This window comes from Leopardus geoffroyi, chromosome A2 (genome assembly GCF_018350155.1).
Source record: "Leopardus geoffroyi isolate Oge1 chromosome A2, O.geoffroyi_Oge1_pat1.0, whole genome shotgun sequence".
Classification (NCBI taxonomy): Eukaryota; Metazoa; Chordata; class Mammalia; order Carnivora; family Felidae; genus Leopardus; species Leopardus geoffroyi.
Genome location: NC_059331.1, coordinates 5,231,977 through 5,246,621, shown reverse-complemented (window position 1 = coordinate 5,246,621; position 14,645 = coordinate 5,231,977). Strand labels below are relative to the sequence as shown.

General features: G+C 44.1%; 1 protein-coding gene across 2 annotated transcripts in view; it reads right to left on the bottom strand.

Annotated features, from left to right (window-relative positions):
• The window catches only part of LOC123605215 (adhesion G protein-coupled receptor E4-like), a 78,667-nt gene extending 69,957 nt beyond the window's left edge, over nt 1-8,710 (bottom strand). For both annotated transcript variants that reach the window (XM_045491778.1, XM_045491779.1), the window contains exons 1-3: nt 8,670-8,710; nt 4,824-4,916; nt 1,430-1,480 (exon numbers count right to left, since the gene is read on the bottom strand). In XM_045491778.1, the coding sequence (XP_045347734.1) occupies nt 1,430-1,480; nt 4,824-4,854 (82 nt within the window). In that variant the 5' untranslated portion in view covers nt 4,855-4,916; nt 8,670-8,710. The remainder of the gene's footprint in view (nt 1-1,429; nt 1,481-4,823; nt 4,917-8,669) is intronic.
• Nucleotides 8,711-14,645: the final 5,935 nt, after the last annotated feature.

Sequence of the window (14,645 nt, the reverse complement as noted above, 5' to 3'; positions counted from 1 at the left end):
TGTTACATGTAAGCTGCTTGACAATGGACCCTTATGGCTCCTCGCCTTCCCAGGTAATTTCCCACTCCCACCTGGCACTTCCTAGAATCACCTGTGATGAGGGAACATACCGCAAGCTGATAGGCCAAGCTGATAGGCCACCGCAATCCCCACCTCCCCACCAGGTGCAATATATGTGTGATATTCCTCTGGCTCTCCTGGCTGCCCAAGAACAAAGGGAAGGGGAAAAACACAGGGTTAACTAATACAGATCATAGTCCTGCAGGACCTAAGTCTCCAACACCCCTCCACAGTGATGTGGGAAACAAAGGCAGAAGGAAATGGCAGATACAACTAAATTTCCTTATAATCTGCAGCCCATTGACAAATACTTGAGGAGGCGGGGAGAGTAAAATGTTTCTACAGGAACTCCTTACTGTCTTTTTTTTTTTTTTAATTTTTTTTTCAACGTTTATTTATTTTGGGGACAGAGAGAGACACAGCATGAACGGGGGAGGGGCAGAGAGAGAGGGAGACACAGAATCGGAAACAGGCTCCAGGCTCCGAGCCATCAGCCCAGAGCCTGACGCGGGGCTCGAACTCACGGACCGCGAGATCGTGACCTGGCTGAAGTCGGACGCTTAACCGACTGCACCACCCAGGCGCCCCAACTGTCTTAATGCTAATACTTTGCTAGAGGGAAAAACAACCTTAGCCTGACAATAGCTAGGCCTCCAGTATCCTGTGAGTCTTCTTAGGAAATATGAAAATCTCACTAGAAACTTCCCCTGGACTAGACCTCCTACAACCCCATCGTGTATAACCAGTTTCTCATCGTCCCGGGGCAGCTCTTCCTGCCCAGGGGTCCTGTCCCCATGCTTCAATAAAATCACCTTTTTGCAACAAAGATGTCTTCAAGAATTCTTTCTTGGTCGTAGGCTCCAGACCCCATGAACTATCACCCCCCAAACTCATCAACCTCCCGGATAAATGACTTGTTCTCAGGTCCTTTTCTCAGGGTGTGCTTCTGGAGGGACGCAACCCAGGACATGGGGAAAAGCAGAAGTATCTCCTGCCATGACTTGGACACAGGCTCTGGGAAAGAAAGGGCACAGTCCACCATCCACCAGCTGTGCGACCTTGAGCCAGCTACTTCTCCAGAGGGCCACTGGTCAAGTGAGGATACGGTCAGGACCTTCTCTGTAGGAATGTCAGGATTGCATGGGATCAGTGTGCAATTTGCTTAGTATTGAGCCTGGTGCAAAGCACGAGTTACATAAACGGCGATGATGATGCAAAGGCGGGGGGCAGTCCTTGGGAGCTGCAGGCAATAGGAAGAAGGCGGCAGGGATTTATGTGGTCTCCCTTGAAAAGGGCTCCTTCCCCCTCCTTGAGGCAGGTCACAGACCCTACTTTCCGTTCCCTGGAATTTGACAATGAGTAAGCTCACCTTCAGAATTTTTGACATGTGATCCTGACAGAGCCAGCAGGACAGTGAGACCTGGAACAGAGAGAAGGGGACAGTTCAGCTTGGCTGAAGCCCAGTGGGGACTGGGCCGGGCATACCCTGCTGACTTCATTGCAGATTCTTCCAGGCAGATTGCAAAGGTGAGGGTCAGGGAGGGCATCATACTAGTGAAGCGGGCCAGGGCCATCTGATTGCAGCTGTAAGAGTGTCTACACCCAGTTTCAATGTGCGAAAGTTTGTGTGGGGGGTGGGGGGTGTTTCCCACACCAGCAAATCAGTGCTCTGACACCAGCTAGGTGTCCTACAATTCAGCTCAACTTCTGCACCATCTACCCAGAGACAGCATCAGATCCCACAGGTTAAGGGCTTGCTCCCACAAGCCTGCCCGCCCCCCCCCCCCCCTTCAGAAGCCATAGAAAGCCTAAGTTGTCACCTCCCTCTCCTGCTGCATTAATGAGCTGGAGCAGCTCAGAGAAACATTGCAGTTACTAGATTGCTGACCTGTTAGGAAAAGGTATCACTGAGGAACACTGGATGGAGGAGGGATGGGGGAAGATACAGGGGAAGGGCGCAGAGCCTCCTTGCCCTCTCCGGGAGGCCACTCTCTGCAGACCAGCTTCACCAGCCCCAGCAGCCTCTCGGGTCTTAGGGAGACTTCCTCACACAGGCAAGTTTGATTAGACCCTTGACCCTTGGCGGGCTACCCGCCCTCCAGCTCTTCGCCCCTCCCCGAAAGTCAGGGGGTGGGGCTGAAAGGGGCTAGCCTGCTGATTACGTGATTGGCTCCCCGGCCCCGGCCCCGCCCCACCCTCCCCGCCCCGCCCCGCCCCCAGCCCTAGCCCCGCCCTGCCGTGAGTTTCCCAAATCATCTTATTACCATAACAGGAGACACGTTTTTCATCATGCTCCTCAGGGAAATTCCCAAATGGGGACAAAGCCCAAAGACGTGTATCTCATTATAAATCACAATATCATTAGCTGTGCGTTCCGATTTCTGAAAAGTCAGCGGCTCATAAAGCTTTTCTCCAAGCGTAGCACCGAAAGGCCAACTGCCAAACTCCTTTCCACATGCAACAGTGCACCTAGACCTGTCTAGACCTCTAGCCCCACACTGTCTGAGGGAGATATAATGTGAGCCACGTGGGTCCTTTTAAATTTGCTAGTAGCTGTGTTTTAAAGGCTGAGAAGAACAGGTGAAATTAATTTTACTATTGTGTTTGACCCAATAGAGTCAAGATGTGATCATTTCAACCCGCAATCCAGATGTGACAAATTATTCATAAAGTGTTTTGCATTCTTTCCTGCGTGTAAGATAGTCTTTGAGACCAAGGATGCATTTCGCACGTGGGGCCAATCTCCACTCAGGCTGGCCTGTTCTCTAGTGCTCCAGACCAACACGTGCCTGGTGGCTATGGTAGAACATAGCCCAGGTCTAACTCCTAGTAACCAGTGCTTTCTCTGGAGTAAGAGGAGATCTGAATAGCACAGACCATAAGAAGCCTCAAAGTCCAAGACTGTGGGAAATTTGGAATGGATGAGCATGTTTGGGGCATGGTCCATTTTGAGGATGACTTAAAAATATCTCCCACATTTTTAGATGAAGCTTTATATTAAAGTTGGGGTGGCTCAGTCAGTTAAGCAACCGACTTCAGGCTCAGGTCATGATCTCGTGGCTTGTGGGTTCGAGCCCCTCATCGGGCTCTGTGCTGACAGCTCGGAGCCTGGAGCCTGCTTCAGTCTGTGTCTCCCTCTCTCTCTGGCCCTCCCTTACTCATGCTCTGTCTCTTTCTCTCTCTCAAGAATAAATAAACGTTAAAAAAAATTTTTTTTAAGTTGGGGATGAATTTAGAAATGCAGAAAGCTTTCCACATGTTTCCTAATATCACTCCCTCAAGGTACATATAGGTGGCAAATAACCAGGCACTTGAAAAATGTTTTTTCTTGGATTTTTTTCTCTTTCCTCACAAGCAGGCTGTGCTGGGATCCTTTGCTAAAATCTGGAGGCGTTGGCTTTCACAGCTAACACCAGCCCCCAGGTGGTTTAAGTATGACAAGTAAGATGGAAGTAATTTGAATTTGTACCACACGGAAGGGGGAAGAGTAAGAAATCTGCCCGTGGCCCGTTTGGATGATCACAGAATGAGACAGATCCCTTGGACAAGCTAAGGCTCTTTCTGCCTCCTCTGTAATATTTACTATGCTTCATATTATGGGTACTGACAAAAACATGACCTTTAAGCATTCATGATAACAGGCTGAATCATATGACATGGCCATTTCTGTAAAAAAAAAAAAAAAAAAAAAAAAAAAAAAAAAGCCCAAATACCAGCCATTTCCTTGTGAATGCTTTCTTCACAAAAAAGAAATATTACTTGGTCCCTATGGGGCAGGGGTCAGCAAACTATGGCCCACAGGCCAAATGCAGACCACTGCTCGTTTTTGTATGGCCTGTGAGCTAGGAATGGTTTTTACAGTTCTCACATGGTCAATATAAATCAAGTTTTATTGGAACACAGCCATGCCCATCAGTTGGAGGAAGGCTTGGGGGTACTCTTGTATGGCAGTGCAGAGTTGAGGAGTTCAGAGACCACATGGCCCACAAAGCTGAGAACAGTAATTATCTGGCCCTTGATAGAAAAAGTTTGCCCACTCCTGATATACACTGGACATCACATGCTTGCTAATAAGATCGTCTAACAAGCCTGGTTTAACCCATACCTTGCAGATTCAAAATCCCAGAGCAGAAGGGTAGGTATAGGCCCAGGTCATTGTACTAAACTACAGTGGTCCAACCCTGGACCCTCTTGGTGGTTGATCACTATAGCAGACCCTTGAAGTGTCCCCCTCTAGTCTTCCCCTGAAAAGGCTCCTATCCATACAGATAACTTACTCTGTCTTTCAGTAGGAGACCATTTTCTGCAGCCTGTGGGGGACAAGCCCCAAATGTTCAGAAGTGATGCTGGAGTGGCTATCTAGCTGTGAGAGATGAGGACCAAGGGTGTATAGCCCAGTCTCTTTGCCCTGCTAAGGCACGTTAGGTATTCCCTCTTGGGGGCTCCCCAGCAGTGTTGAATGGCAGTTACCCACAGAGGTAACTCATTGTTAACACATCCTTCATCTGCTCTTGTCTCTGTCCCATCTGGCCTCCTCCACTCCCTCCTGTGTGCCTCCTGGGATCCCTTCCCAGGTGAACTACTTACATCCAAGTCTTTGTCTTAGTTATGCTTGGGGAGAGCAACTAAGAGACTCAGTGTGAGAGTTTCTAATAGGACTGGCTCACACAGTCATTTCTGCACAAAGTGCCAAATTTGGGGGAGCAACCCAAACTGGGATATCAGGGTCATGGGGAGAAGAGAGAATTCTTTGTTGCACTCACCTGAGAGCAGGGGCAGACACCTGCTTCCCATAGCACTGAGATATCAGAAGCAACAATTGAGAAGCACTCTCAAACAGGACGTGCCAAGGGTTCCTGGAATGAATAAGCCCCATGAAAGTCAATTTCGGATGGTCACAGACTTCAGGGGCCAGGTGGCCAATGCTTTTCAAAACCTTTTGATTTCTGCCTTTTTTTTTTCTTTTTTAAATTTTAATTAGTTAACATACACTGCAATATTGGTTTCAGGAGTAGAACTCAGCAATTCATCACTTACATACAACACCCAGTGCTCATCCCAACAAGTGCCCTCCTTAATCCCCATCACCTATCTAGCTCATCCCCCACCCACCTCCTTCCATCAACCCTCAGTTTGTTCTCTATTGCTAAGAGTCAGTTATGGTTTGTTTCCCTCTCTCCTCTTCCCCACCTCCCCTTCCCATATGTTCATCTGTTTTGTTTCTTAAATTCCACATATAACTGAAATCCTATGGTATTTGTTTTTCTCTGATTGACTTATTTCACTTAGCATAATACATTCTAGCTCCGTGTGTGTTGCTGCAAATGGCAAGCTTTCATTCTTTTTGATGTATATATTTACACTGTGTCTTCTTTATCCATTCATCAGTCAATGGGCATTGGGCTCTTTCCATCATTGGGCTATTGTTGACGGTGCTGCCATGAACATCAGGGTGCATGTTCCCCTTCAAATCTGTACTTGGTGTCCTTTGGGTAAATACCTCGTAGTGCAATTGCTCGACTGTGGTAGTGGTGATGGTGATGATGGTGGTGGTGATGACAATGGTAGTGATGGAGGTCTCCCATCTCTCTTTCCTGACACCAATTATAACCACGACTTTGTGTGATAATGGATCAATTATCAAGAGGCGTTGAGAATTCACAGGGTCCTGTGACGCTCCCCCAGGAACAAAGTAGTGGCCTCAGAAGGCCCCTTTCAGAAAAAAACTCTTAGTCCCGATGGCCTGAACAGGCTAGTCACACATTATGTGCTGGCATCTAGCATGCAAGTCAAATTCTGCTGCACATACTTCTGTTAGCCTTCTATTCTCACGTCCCAAAAACATTTATGGAACTTCTGTGGTGGGCTAAGTCCCTTACTAAGTGTTTTGACACTATTGTTTCATTGAAAGCTCACAACCACCTTGTGATGTAGATCATATAATATCTTCCCACTCTTCCAGTGATGAAATTGAGGCTTGAAGAGGGTCTGTCACCTGCTCCAGGTGGCACTGCTAGCACAATGCAAAGCTAAGACTTGGAAAAGTCAGGCTGAGTCCAAAACCCACATATAAAGTGCAATGAGATACTAAGCCTCAGCATTTCCTAGGTGCAAAACATGTAATATAAACAAGCAAGGCCATTTTGGGGAAGCAAGGAGGAGTGTGGAGAACTGAAGATTTTGGGCTCTATCTAAAGACATTCAATTCTACTTTTTCCCTAATTGCAGAACCAGTGGGCCACCAGCTTGCAATATCTGCAATGGACAAATCATAGAATTGCAAGTCAAATTCTGTACCTGGGAATCTTGGAGGACTTATACTTGTAATCTCCTGGATGCTTTCCCTTCTCTCAACATCCATTTCCTTTATTTGATTCATGGCTCTCTTCCCTTCCAAAAACCTACTTCCAAAATATACTGTGGAAACTCTTTGTGTGAAGAAATTATGTCTACAGGCACCTAGCAGGTTCAGTTAGTAGAGCATGTGACTCTTGATCTCAGGATCATGAGTTCAAGCCCCATGTTGGGCATAGAGCTTACTTTTTAAAAAACTAAAAAAAAAAAAATCATGCCTAGATGAGGATAATTCTTTTCTGAGGCCTCTTTTGAAACTGGTTTAACTAAAGTGAGCATTTTATGTGAAAGAGGTGATCATGTTTTTCAGAACCTTTAGCAATGCTGATTTGGTCTTTTGGGTCTTCTTTTAAATGTTTAATTATTTTTGAGAGAGAGAAAGAGAGCACGAGCCAGGGAGGGACAGAGCGAGAGGGGGAAGAGAGGATCCAAAGCAGGCTCTGCGCTCACAGCAGTAAGCTCAATGTGGAGCTCAAACTCATAAACCATGAGATTATGACCTGCGCTGAAGTCAGATGCTCAAACAACTGAGCCATGCAGGGGCCCCTCTTTTGGGTTTTTTAAGATCACTTTACTGAGGTATGATTGGCTTGTGAACAGCTGTACATGTTTAATGTGTGCAACTCAATGAGTTTGGGCTTAAGTATATATCCATGAAACCATTACCACCATCAAGGCCATAAAGATATCCATCACCTCCCAGAGTTTCCTCCTGCGCCTTTGTGGTTATTTGTGTGTGTTTATGTGTATGCACACATACATGTGTGATACAAACACTTAACATAAGATCTATCCCCTCAGCATATTGTAAGTATATAATACAGTGTTGTTAGCTATGGGTGCCATGTTGCATAGTACATCTCCAGAACTTATCATCTTGCGTAACTGAAATTTTGTACCCTTTGACCATCACTTTCTCATTTCCCCCATCCCCTAACCCCTGGAAACCACCGTTCTACCCTCTGCTTCTATGGATTTGAGTATTGTAACTCTGACATATAATGGAGATCATACAGTATTTGTCTTTCTGTGGCTGGCTTTTTTTTTTTTTTACATACCTAGAATGCTGACTCGGAGAGATTTTTGACCATGACCCACTATAAGAAACACATTTTCATTAGAGAGAGAGAGAGAGAGAGGGCAAACTGAACCAAGTTTCACAAATTAACATGCTACATTTGATATTTTATAATTATAGTCCCTTGCATTTCTTTTAAAATGCTGGTTATAATACCCACTAAGTTGGTTTCATGACTCTGCCCCCCTCCAGTGGGTCACAAACAGCTGGAAAAACACTGACCTGTACAGTGAGTCACTTTGGCCATGAACGAAATAGACAATCCTTTGACAGTGAGCCTTGCATTTAATTGTGCTGATGTGTTTATCGTGGAGGTGAGGCGTGGGGAGTGACAAAGCTTGTTAATTCACTATGTGACCTCAGTAAACATATTCGTCTTTCTAGGTCTTGTTTTCTTCATTTTCAGTAACAAATTGGTTGTATGCTACGTCTGCTTCAGGCTCGTTTCTTGAAACGTTATTACAGACATACCTCAGAGATATTGCAGAGTGGGCTCCAGACCCCCTCAATATAGTGAGTCAAATAAATGTTTTGGTTTCCCAGTGCATATAAAAATATGTGTACATTATACTGTAACCTATTACATAATGCAATAGCATTATATCCATATAAAATGTACATCCGTTACGGAAAAATCGCTTTATTGCTGAAAAATGCTAACCACCATCTGAGCTTTCAAGAGTCATATCAGTGATCACAAATCACCAAACAAACATAATAATAATGAAAAATTTGAAACACTGCTGGAATTACCAAAGTGTGACACAGAGACACGAAGTGAGCAAATTCTGTCCAACAAATAGTGCCAATAGATTTCTTGATACAAACCTACAAGTTGTAAAAAAAAAAAAAATGCTGTATTTGCGAAGTGCAATTAAGCAAAGTGCAGTAAAACAAGGTATGCCTGGATTTTAATTCACCTGAAGCCCCTTAATACACAATTCATCATCTGTCGAGAGCACCAAGGCATTTCAGTATGTTCTGCATTACCACATGTTGCACAACCAGAAGCTAGAAAACGATCCCTACAATAGCAGCTTTCAATAAACAAAGCAACAGGACATAGAACGAGGTCCCCTTGAACATTTCTCCAGTACCAGACATTTTCCTAGACCCAACATCACCTGTGAAACATTTTCTATTTTCTGTGGAAAGACACTAATCTGTTCTTACTCACCTACAAGATGAAAAGTTCTTGCTTCTTACCCTGGCAGCTTATCAGAGCTAATGAAGAAGGAAGTACATCGCTTCTTATCTGGAACTCCAATTTCTCAAGGAGTCTTGTGGGTGGATGAGAAGGCTGGGGGTGTTGACTGGGAAGCTTGCATAATGCAGGGTCCCTTAGTTCTCTTTTCATTTGGGTAATTTAAATAGTGCGTTACCTTAGGGTGGATCATATTGAAGTGTCTCAGAAAATGAGTTTGGAAATGATGATGGTGTTCCGTGTGGAAAATCAGGTAATAGAGAGTGGCATCAACTTCCATTTACACCAAGAAAATGGACCCAACTTTGGAGAGGCTTCTTTAATTTGGTGAACTTCTTAGCAAGAGAGAGAAGGCCAGGCTGTGGGAGAGTGTATCCCACTGTGCCAGTGTATCTATGTACCATCCAGTTCCTTATTATGGTGTCACTTCTCAGTTTACCATCTTGGGAAAATGACATACCCATATTCTTGGACTTTGAGATAGGGTCACTCAACCCGATTATACTCATCTACTAGGCTGATGAAAGTCTTGATTGGTCCCACTAGCATGGTGTCCTGAAATTTTCTTCTAGTTCATATTAGAAGAATCTTTCTAAAAGCCAGCACAGGTACAGCAAAAAACAAAAACAAAAACCCTAGTTTAACAAGTCCAAATACACACAAGGAGTAAATCCTTATCTAGTGATTTACTCCTTATCTTGATTTTGTTGCATTTATCAAGTATCACCTTATTATCCCTGACATTTATTTTGTAAATTAATTAGAGTCAATGCAGTAAAATATTCAAATAATCACTTAGATATGGTCCACAGGCAGTTAGCCCCTCCATGTAAGACTCAAAATATTTGCACCATGTGATGCTGAGAATGTTTCTTTTGAATGACAAATGAAAGAGAGCTTAGGTTTATCACTGTCAGCTGAGCTAACATGAAAAGTATCTGAACGTTAACCTGAAACGCCTGACCCCAAGAGAAGTCCCTGAAATTCTGAGCATTTTAAGTGCTTGCAGCCTGATTCTGCATATGACAGACTATTTGCACAAACATATGCAACAATACTTCATCTTTGTGCATGGTCCTCCTATGCTGACCCTAGACTTGACTGTGTGGCTGGCTTTAGCCACTGGAACAACAGCCAATAGGATGGAAACAGAGATTTGCAAAGTTCTTGCCTATTGGGGCTTGCCCTCTCTTGATGCACTTGATTCCCAAAATCTTCATGTGAAGGAGCCCAAGCTAGTCTACTAGAGGATGAGAGGCCATGAGGAAGAGAGTGAAGGCTCATTAGTTAGCAATCCACCACTCTGGTTGTCAACCTGCCAGTGACAGAAGTAGGAATAGGGCTATGCTAGATCATCCAGCAACCAGCTGACCCATCAACTGACCACAAAGGCATGAAACAGCTCATCAGAGACCAGTCAGGCTGGACTAGACCAGAAGAAATGTCTAACCAACCTACAAAATCATGAACAAAACAAGTTGGTTGTTATTTGAAGCAAATGAAATTTGGGGGTGGTTTGTTACACAGCCAAGGCTAACTGATACACTTCACAAAGTGGACTGAAAGAAGTTTTTACACACGTTGTCAGGCATGGTACTGTGTGACTTCACCTTCTAACCACAATTGATGGGACCATTCAGCACCAACAACCTATGGCCCAAGCAGAGAAATCTACCTTAGAGTATTTCTCCATATTGAATGCTGACTGGCCAATCCATTCAGCTTCTCTCTTGGAGAATTTGAATGTGAAGCCCCAGAGAGGGACACAGACAAACGGTAGAGTGGTCCATGAGGTGGTGAACAAGCTGGGAAACAACAAAAGCAGAAGCCATCAGACAAAAGAATCCATTGATGAACTTCTTTAATCCCTACTTAGGATATCTCAGATTTCCTTGATGGAACAGTAGGTTGTCACCACAACAGAATCCCAGTCTGTTCCACAATCCAATCCAAAGAAGGAAATACCTGGTCTAGGGAACGGTTTGGCAGGGTATGGCTGCTTCTCAAACTTTAACAAGCTCATAACAATTCATTCTGGGTGATTGTGAAAGAATCTGTTCTCCATCCTTCTTCACCCTGCTCTGTGCCCTGAGAGGTTGTCCTGCAGGGACTGAATTACCAGGCTTCTCTTGTGCTCTGTCTCCAACCCAGTTTGACCAATGGTAGCAGTGGAAGGAGAGAATAAGGCTGGAAGAGAGAGAGATGGGAATCTTTATTTTCCAAGTTCCTCCTCTCCTGCAGCGACTGCTCATTAGGGCAATGATTAGATTCTTCTGTCACAGGGTGAGGCATTTTCCAGATTCTCCATCCCCTTGCCCATTTAAGCCAAGGACTGAAAAGACTTCCCTTCTATTGCTAGCAACTTCTGCCCCCAATCCTTTGTTGGTTTCCTTTAGCTCTGCTGTGACATTGTGATTTGTAATAAGAAATATATATTTGGGCTTCCTCCTGCTTCTGGTACAGAGCTCCTAAAACCCTTGGAATTTCCTGAGCAGTAAAAGCAATGGGAACATCTTTTGTTATATTCGTAGACACTGAAATGGGTGTCTTGTTATTCATGACAAGAACCTTGTCACCACAACTGGGTTTAAGCTAATGAGGTGACTTTTGAAAAGCAACTAAGGATGGGGGCTGGTTGCCAGGGGGAACCCACCAAAATAGAGGGTTGGAATTTTCAGTCCCATCCCCCAACCTATTGGGAGGAGAGAGGGGCTGGAGATTGCATTCAACCACCAGCCCGCAATGATTTGATTGAGCATGCTTGTGTAATGAAGCCCTTATAAAAACCCAAAACGATGGGGTACAGGGAGCTTCCAAGTTGGTGAACACGTGGGGATTTGGGGAGCTTGGTGGTGCACCTGCAGAGGGTGGGGAAACGCTGTATCCCTTCCCCACATCTCACTCTGTGCATCTCTTCGTCCAGATGCTCCTGAGTTATATCCTTTCTTTTTAAAAAATTTTTAATGTTTATTTTTGATAGAAATTAACAGTGCGAGCAAGGCAAGGGAGGGGCAGAGAGTGAGGGAGACACAGAATCTGGAGTGGGCTCCAGGCTCTGAGATGTCAGTACAGAGCCTGATGCAGGGGAGGGGGAGGGGGGCTTGAACTCATGGACCATGAGACTATGACCTGAGCAGAAGTCGGATGCTTAACCAACTGAGCCACCCAGGGGCCCCTATATCCTCTCATAACGAGCTGGTGATCTAGCAAATACAATGGCTCTACTCATTCTAACCAGAAGCCAAGTCTTTCTTATTAACTGTCTTGCAAGGGGAAGCCACATTTCAAGAAAAGAAGGAAACATCATCCTTTACCAACATGTAGACCTGAAGCACAAAACATTAATGCCACTTCCCCTTTTGCTGCCATTTAACCACTGCTAGTTTTTTAAAGTCTTTGTTTATTTTTTGTTTTTTTTTCATTTAAGCAGTTTTTTAAAGTTTATTTATTTTTGAGGAGAGAGAGAGCAAGCAGGGGAGGGGCAGAGAGAGAGGGAGAGAGAGAGAACCCCAGCAGGCTCCACACTGTCAGCACAGAGCCTGACGTGGGGCTCAAACCCACTAACCCATGATATCATGACCTGAGTAGAAATCAAGAGTTGGACCCTTAATTGGCTGAGCCACCCAGGCACCCTTTTTTTTTTTTTTCAATTTAAAGTTTAATTAGCTAACATACAGTGCAATATTGGTTTTAGGAGTAGAATTCAGTAATTCATCACTTATATATACCACCCAGTGCTCTTCAATTTTTTTTTTTTTTTAAGTAGGCTCCATGCCCAAGGTGGGGCTTGAACTCATGACCCTGAGATTAAGAGTCACATGTTCTTGTGACTGAGCTAGCCAGGCACCCCTTTGTGCCTGTCATTTTGTTTTATTTTATTTTATTTTTAATTTTTTTTTAACTTTTATTTATTTTTGAGACAGAGAGAGACAGAGCATGAACTGGGGAGGAGCAGACAGAGAGGGAGACACAGAATCTGAAACAGGCTCCAGGCTCTGAGCTGTCAGCACAGAACCCGCTGCTGGGATCGAACTCGCGGACCGTGAGATCGTGACCTGAGCCGAAGTCGGACGCCCAACCGACCAAGCCACCCAGGCGCCCCTGTGCCTGTCATTTTAAAACAGTTGTTTCTCTGCAAACTTCCCATACTTTGAAATGGCGGTAGAGTCCATAGGAGCATTGACTGGAAATACAAAACATGGTGAGGCCCTCCACCCTGCAGGAACAGGACACAAGAACCAAGCAGAGCCCAGTGTTTGTGCCGCATCAGAACAGCAGCCTGGACTTAACGCTGAAACGGTTCTGGTCAGCACCTGGTTCCCTGGAAAGCAACCGAACCTTGCCCTTGGAATACGCAGTTGACCTTGGAAACAACACAGCTTTGAACTGCGTGGGTCCATTTACATGCAGATTTTTTTTTCTAGATATAAATACAGTACAATACTGTAAATGTATTTTCCTTATGATTTTCTTAATGTTTTCTTTTCTCTAGCTTACTTTATGGTAGGAATGTGGTCTATAATGTATATAACATACAGAATATGTGGTAATCGATTATTTATGTTATGAGGAAGGCTTCCAGTCAACAATAGGCTGTTAATAGTCATGATTTTGAGGAGTCAGAAGATATACACAGATTTTCGACTGCATGGGGGTCAGTGCCCTAAACCCTGTGTCGAAAGTACTGTTACTTTTGTTTCAAACAAACCTGTCATGCCAAATGTGCTTGCCACCAGAGATGGTTTAATGTGGCCCTGCAGGGTGGCAGTGACACATTTTGACTGTCGTAAAAGCCCTTGAACTATACGCTTTAAAAAACAGTTGAAATGTGAATTTTATGTTATGTGATTTTAATCTCAATAAAAAATGAAGAAAGGAAGAAATTACTGGTCCCATTCAAGTTTAAACAGGGAACCTGGTTGAATGTGTTTGGATTCTGGCAAAATCATATTCCTACCCGTGGATTTGTTGGGCCTCATTTTCCATAAAATCCAGACAACACTGGCCTTTTGTCTTATCTTTATGGTGATCATGTGGTGATCACAGTGTGTGGGGAAAGCAGGACGTGCAAAGATGAATATTAATTCCCCAAATTTCATAACTGAAGCTTTCTAAATTCTTTTATTTTATGTGCAAATAAAATCACAGGATAGGCTTCGGAGGCTTCAGAATTACACATGTAAAGCTTTTGAGAAAATTTAAGCATGGGCATGGAGTAAGAAATTGTGATTGATGAGACTTAGTGTACTAGCTCATGGAGCTCTGTTCTTCATTCAAGGGACAGACAGCCCATGGTGACCTGCAGGAAAAGAGCTAAGAGAACAAATACTCTGACCTCACTCTCCTCCCTTTTCCTGATATCTGTTGGTGTTTCCCATTGGCTAAAACCAATAGGAAGCCAGTAGCCAAGGAAGTTTATCATCATTCTCCAAAGGCGTCAGCATCCTAGGCAGACAACTGGATGCATTTGGAGGGATCAACAGAAGACATCCAGCCCACTCAGAAAAATAAAAACTAAAAAATTTGATGCATTGAAAAGATGTCTGCAGTGTGACAAGTGAAAAAATAAAGATTTCAAATATTTCACTTTCTCAATTGTTGAATCTCTCCCTGCCATCAGAATGTAAATTCCATGAAATGAAAGGCAATGTACGTCTTGCTTAGTATCATAGCCCCAGTCTCTAGAGAGTGGAGACTTAATAAATATTTGTAAGATGAATAAATGACATTGCACAAATTCTTTAACATCTCCAAGACTCCTGAGTTTTCTTATCTATGACTTCTTGGGTGTTTGGGCTGGACGAGACGTAGAATTTAGATGCTTTTGGCAAACAATTGGGATATACCATAATAATACCTCCACAACACCTACCTGTGCAAATGGATATGCATGGAGGTTTTGAGAAGAATCCTCTAGGAGGCAAAAAGAGAGAAGACACAAAGGTGGAG